The following is a 6,945-nucleotide window of genomic DNA, read 5'->3' on the forward strand; positions in this document are numbered from 1 at the left end:
AGTGTGTCTAGGGAAGTGGGTGGGAAACCTCTCACTTGGTGACTACAATTGTGTGATGGAGGTTCTTGTCTTGAACAGCCTCCAGGACAGCTGTGATGATACTCAGCTGGCAGTGTGGATGGGGGAGGGTACAAGAGCAGCAGCTCTCACCATAGCTCCACCCATTCTGCCTGGACCCCCAAGAAATCTGGCCATGCTCCCTTTCTTTCACGCTTCTCTGGTCAATGGGATACAAGAATTGAGGCCAAAAAAAGAAAAAAAAAAAGAATTGAGGCCACACCAACATTCCATGCTGCTTAGTACCACTGGCATTCCCTTCTATTAGCTCACACTATATTCTCTATTAGAAGATTCTGTAGGAAGAAGACATAGTGGTGATTGGGAGAGAATAAAAGTAATTTCAGAGAACTTGGGAATGTGTCCCTCTTCCCCAGCCCTGGGATGTCTGAGCAAACAAGACAGAAAGAAAGAGCTGCAGGACAGAAACTACTGCAAGACTACCTAGAGAGGAATTGTCCTGATGGACCCACTGAAGCCAACAAAAAGAAGAAAACTAAGAAGAGAAGTGACCCCAAGACAAACATCGCTGAGGATTGTAAGTCAACCAAGGGTACAAGCAAAGACCACACTGACCCTGAGCCTCCCTCTGTGCCCTTCCCTGCCACTGTCCTTTCCACTGAGACTGGAATCAGTACCAACCTGTCAGAAGTCCGACTTCTTCAATGCTCTATTGAATCTCCATCTCGACATAACCAACTAAAAGCAATGGAGGAGAGGGCAGAGCTGGAGAGAGAGCTAGAGAACATGAAGGAGTTAGTGATGCAATTAAGGTTGGAGAGAGACAGCATTGCAGAGGAGCTGAAGGTGGAGAGCTCCACATGGAAGAACAACATCCAACAGTTCTTGGAGCAGATGAGTCAACTGAGAGAGGAGAAAGATCAAGGAGTGAGGCAGGTGGCAGATCTAGAGGCCAACCTAGTGGAACTGAAAAAGCAGCTGGCAGAGCTGCCACCCCCTCTGCCCCCTGCAGGACCATCTCAAGCTGAGCAGCAGCTGCAAGTCCACGCCTATCAGATGCAGAAGGCACTAAAGTACCTGGAGGAGCAACTTCACATCCAGATACAGGAAAACCACAGCCTCCGTGTCCAGAACCTGGAGCAGCAGGAGCGGCTGTGGTTTCTGGAGCAGCAGGCTGAGGTGTGGAATCAACATGCCTGGGATCGGCACAGGATCCTTGAGACAATGGAAAGAGATCGTGAGACCATGAGATGCACTGTCTTGCACAACCAAGAGCTAAAAGATCAGCTGGCCCAGATGCAGGATACCTTCCACAGGGCGAGTGCTGAGAAGGAGGAGCTCACTAGTGTGCTGCACTCAGAGCAGCAGATGAAGAAACATCTGCGGGAGAAGCTGGACCAGCAAGAGGAGAAGTTAAGAGAACTGAAAGACATGGCAGAGTTAAAGAGCCAAGCAGCTCAGAATCTGCAGGAGCAGCATGACCAGGTCCGGGCCCAGCTGCAGGTGCTCAGAGCCACCTGTGACCAGCACATGGCCTCCAGAGAGCAGCTGACCTCAGAGAAGGAGGTCCTGCAACAGCACCTGCTGAGGCAGACCCAGCTGCTGGAGCAGCAGAAGCAGGAGCAGGTGCAGAACCACCTGGGGACCCAGAGGGTCTGTCAAGAGTTACAGAGCACCCTGAGTTGCCTGCAAGTCACCAGACATCAGAATGAGCAGCTGCGGGCCCAGCTGAGCCTCCTGGCTTTCACGAGGGAAGGTGAAGGAGTGAGCAAAGGAGAAAAGGGTGGGGAGGAGGGGACTCCACCCCATGTGACTGTCCCCGAGGACATAGACAACCCACAGACCATGTGGGATTTCTACCTTGATGCAATGTATGTTGCTGAATCCAGGAAGGAGAAGCTCAGGCAGCGTTTGCAGGAGCAGCAGGCCCGCTGCAGTTGCCTGGCCAACCTGGCAGCCCAGTGCCAGATCAAGCTGGAGCGCCAGGCCCACTTCCCCAAGAGCTGGAAGCCCAACGCTGCTGGGGAGAGAAAGCAGCACACACAGGCACCCAAGAAGACAGAAATCGGCTTCCCCCACAACCTGCCCGACAAGGTGGACTACCAGAAGCAATCGGATGAACTCCAACACCGGTGCAGCCAGCTGTCCGACCGCATGGCTGCTATTGACGAGGCGATTGGATCCTACGAGGAGCAGATGGTGAAGCTGGAGGAGCTGCATCAGGAGAAGAAAAGCTCTGTCCGCCAGCTGGCCCAGGAGAAGAGGGAAAGGAAAGAGGAACTGCGGGATCTGCTGTTGCTTCTTGCTGGTGAGGGCACAGAGCACCAAGACCAGATCCGGGCAGCCGCGCAGACCCCTGTGGCGGAGACCACCTCAGACCTCCCAGCCCCCACAAACATGGAAGTTTTGGAGGAGCAGCAAGCTTGTGAAGATGTGAAGTTTGAAGACAACCTAGAGCCTCCCCAAGGAGAGGCTGGGGTGCCATGGGCCCTCCAGGATTTCTCTACAGACCAGATGGTGCGGCCGCAGCCTGATAACCAGCACCTGCTAGGGCTGGCAGGCCTGGGCAACGACCCTTGTTTCCCATTGTTCTACAGGACGGATGCAAATGATGAGCTGGAGATAATTGTTGTCTAACACCTTGCTAGCAGCTCCCACCTGGAGAAGTGGACACTGGTCCTCTGAAATGCACTGGGTGGCATTGTCTTGGACCTAATCCTAGTGGCCTAGTGGGGTACGGGGTGGGGGAGGTAACTGTGGGCCAGACAGAGCAGAGGCTGCTCTAGGGATATCTAACAGTCCCTTTGTTGGGGGGTGGGGCAGGTGAGGGCTACTAAAAAGAGGAAATTCTTTACAAAGAAAGGTCAGGAGCAATCGCATAGTTTTATATTACTATTTCATAAAAGCGATAGTAATTATTTCATGACATTTTAATAACACTGTATTTTCTCAATTTCATGGCATATTTAATAAAACTGTATTTTAATTTCATAACATATTATCTTAATTTTATACAATATACTTATATTGCTGCATTGTATAAGTTAATCACTTCATGGTATGTGTTGGTACATCATAGTACAGTCACTTGCATTTTTGAAAATATATTGAACTCCCTGCCAGCAGCAGTGAATTTTCTTGTTTGTATGTTAAACTGCCACTACGGGGATATTGGGATGAGAAAATAATAAATACTGTTGAAAACAAGAAAATATGATTAATGCTGAATGTCTGGAGAAAAGCAACATGTGAGTAGAGAAACTGGAGTTGTGCTCCAATTGAGAAGCACTCACCAAATGGAGTACAGAAATGTAATCCAAAAACAAGAATATGGAATTACTAAATACCTATAGAATTTCATGTATCTCAATAATTTTTCAGTGAAATATACTGCGATGGTCTATATTGTATATTAGTTGTTAAATAAAATACAATATTAAAGTTCAAAAATTGACTTTAAATCATCTTTTACACCAGCAGTAATTTCATGAGCATGTTATCCAGCTTCAGAATTTTCTGCCATGCTTCTGAGTAAATGATTCCTTAAAATAAAAAGAAAATGATAATGCCAAGTGCTGGTAAGAATTCAGAGCCAGTGAAACTCTCATACATTGCTAATCGCTTTGCCCAATGCTATATCCACCCTAGGGAATGGTTTTTACTTTTACAGGAATAAACCTGCACTTAGATCACAAAATCCTATTTCCTACTCAAAAGAGATGAAAAACAGGTTCACACAAAGCCATGCATATGATCAGTTCTAGTGGATTTATTTATAACTGATCAAAATTGGAAACAAATTATCCTTTAACTGGTGAATAGGTAATCTGGTTGTAGTATAACTAAAAAGTAAATTATAATATGAAAAACACCAACAACTAGTGCACACAATATCAAATGTATTATGTAGAGATAAACCCCAAAGACCACAGATGATATGATTCTATGTAGGTGACATTCTGGAAACAGCAAACCTATAAGAGGAAGGAAGGAAATGGTGGAGTGACTGCTGGAGGTCAGGAATATTGGAGAATTGGCCACAAATGGTGCAAGGGAATTTTGGAGGATGTTGAATGGTATCTTTGTATATCTTGACTGTTGGCAGCCATGAAATGACCTGCCTTTGTCAAAATTCGTGGAACGGTATATTAAAACCCATTACTATAGGAAAATTAAACTTATAAATACCTGACCTTAGGATAAAAAGCCTGTACCTTAAGGACACTTTTCTTTTCTGAATCTTAACGTGGGTGATGGTCACGAGGATATTGCAATGGTTTAGGGTTTATACCCATCCAGACACTCGTTAAAGCTTAATTCCTGGGTACAGCAGTGTTGGGAGGTTGGACCCATTGGAAAAAAATTGGTCAGGGGAGTGCAGCCCTCATGGATAAATTAATGCTGTGTTGAAAAAATGAATCAGCTCTCCCTGGTAAGAATACAGTAGTTATTCCTGACAGAGATGTTATCAAAGCACATGTAACCACATGTAATTTATTTTTTTAAACATGTTGTCCTTTTGCTTTCTGCTATGAGCTGAAGCAGTGTGAACTTCTCACCAAAAACTATGGAGATGTTGACTTTCTACTCTTAGACTTCCCACTCTATGGAACTGTGAGACAAAATAAGTCTCTATAAATGACTCATTCTCAGATATTATATGATGGTCATAGAAAATGGTCTAAGATGGGTTTAGTCTACATGAAACGAAATATGTAGTTACACATATAGATTTTTTATATATTTGACACAACCAGTGAATGCCATTTATATCATATTTTAACAAAAATTTCCAGATGTAAATAACACTAATGGAAAAGAAGGAGAGAAAAAGGGGGAGGGAGGGAGGGAGGGAGGGAGAGAGAGAGAGAGAGAGAGAGAGAGAGAGAGAGAGAGAGAGAGAGAGAGAGAGAGAGAGAGCAGGAGCCCCTGAGTATGGTGTTTTATAATGCTAGAAAGGAATGATTAGCACACGAAAGGTAAATATCACCAGTGTCATTGTCTTGTTAATATCAATGTGCATTTGTGTTTTTTTCCTATGCCTTTATTCAGTTTTGCCTCTGACAGCTGCTATTCCATTTCTAGTAATTTCTCTAACATCTCTATTGAGAAGAAGGGTCTGAAGCGAGGGGATGAGCTCTAAGATCATAGATACTTAGGCTCAGACTCCAGCTTCCATGCTTAGTAGTGATACTGCCTTCCACAAACTATTTCATATCTTTTCACCCAGTAGATTTCGTCCTTGTGACTTACATGTTTACTAAAGTCTTGCTATTTCCAGGGTCATCATGAGCATTACAAAGCTCTTAGCAATGACTTCAGAGCACCCCATTTTAGCTGGGCACTGGTAGCTTACACTTGTAATCTTAACTACTCAGGAGGCTGAGATCTGAGGGTCTCAGAAACTACCCAGCTACAGGAGTACAGGAGACTTTTATCTCCAATTAAACAGCAAAAAGTCACAGTAGAGCTGTGGTTCAAGTGGTAGAGTGCCATCCTTGAGTGAAAATGCTGAGAGAGATTGCAAGGCCTTGGGTTCAAGTCCCAGTACTGGCACCCCCTCCAAAAAAGTGTGTGTGAGAGAGAGAAAGAGAAAGTGTGTGTGTGTGTGTGTGTGTGTGTGTGTGTCGCAAGGACAGTTCTCTCATGTAAAATCTAGAGCTACTTTATAAATGTACAAGTAAACACATAGGGAGTTGTATGTGAATGCACACAACCAGAGAACCAGAGAATACTATTTGCTGGGAAGAATTCAAATGATGTATCTGAATGGTTTCCATAGGGCACATTCTGGGGCAGCAACTCTGAGTAGTAACAACTCCGTGACCTCATTATCAACTCATCTGCATGGAGTCAATTGATTTGGATGATATCAATTCTGTTAATCCATCCCTAGAGAGAGGGCAGTGAGGCCCAGTCCCACTTATTTTGCACAGAATGAAAACGCCTGCAGCTTCTCAGCAGTCTAGCTGAAAAGCTGGGAACATGTGAAAGTTCAAATGTGTCCTTCTCTTCTGGCAATCAACCACGTGCACGTGTGAGTGGTGGGACTTGTTTCCACATGCCTGTCAGAGCAAGCATGACCTCTGAACTCAGGGGACAAGGTTATCTAAACATTAGAAGAGAGGACTCTTTTAGGGGAGAAAGGGTTGGTGGGTAGGCAGAGAGAATTCATTTATAGGTTATTAGAGTTTTTCCTTGTCAGTGTCTCTGGGGGCACTCTGAGCATCTTTGTTTAACCTGCTGCCATCAAATTTTGGACTTGCTCCCAGAGCTACAAAATGAGACTGTGGCCCATAGTTATCTGTGGCGAGCCCAAGGGGCTGCTTTGCAGTGACTGCATCCTCTATGATCCATCTGTCCACCTTGAAGCACACCTCTCTTTTGTCCCAGGAATGAAATTAAGCAAGCTCCTTGGAACTAGGCCTTCAGTAATCTTACTCAAGGTTTAAAGCTATCACAGGGTGAGTTAACCAGGGTAAAGGTTTAGTCAGATGAAATGAATACACTACTTTGTTTCTTGTCTTAGTTTTGTACTGTAGCATTTGCCACCTTATGTAAGGAGGGCAGAAATGACTATCTAGCCATCTTCCACACTATATTGGATTACCAATACAATCTGAATCAGCACTTCTGCAAAGTGCTGATGGCCTATTTTGTACTTGTTTGTGTTAATCAATGTTAATTAAAAAACAAGCACAGGGGTTAACAAATTATAATGGGCTTAATTAAGTTTGACAGTAACTAATGGCATAACCTCTATGTTAGAGGCTAAAGAAACAAAAAGTGAGAAAATAAGCTAGATAATCATCATGTACAAATTCATATTTATGTACAGGTCATCTGCAGAAACAGACTAGTGTAATGAGTTTATTAGATTTGCTAATTATCAGGTTAAATATTTACCAAGATGGCATTGTTGAGAGT

The 6,945-nt window shown here is 44.3% G+C and overlaps 1 protein-coding gene across 1 annotated transcript; it reads left to right on the plus strand.

Annotated features, from left to right (window-relative positions):
• The first annotated feature begins 765 nt into the window (after nt 1–765).
• On the plus strand, nt 766–2,655 carry LOC125353708 (golgin subfamily A member 2-like). Its single transcript, XM_048349365.1, has one exon. The coding sequence runs from the start codon at nt 766–768 to the stop codon at nt 2,653–2,655; it is 1,890 nt and encodes a 629-aa protein (XP_048205322.1).
• Nucleotides 2,656–6,945: the final 4,290 nt, after the last annotated feature.

This window comes from Perognathus longimembris, chromosome 6 (genome assembly GCF_023159225.1).
Source record: "Perognathus longimembris pacificus isolate PPM17 chromosome 6, ASM2315922v1, whole genome shotgun sequence".
Taxonomy (NCBI): domain Eukaryota; kingdom Metazoa; phylum Chordata; class Mammalia; order Rodentia; family Heteromyidae; genus Perognathus; species Perognathus longimembris.

Excerpts from the sequence above, each read along its gene's own strand:
- LOC125353708 (XM_048349365.1), top strand. The coding sequence starts at position 766 with ATGGAGGAGAGGGCAGAGCTGGAGAGAGAGCTAGAGAACATGAAGGAG.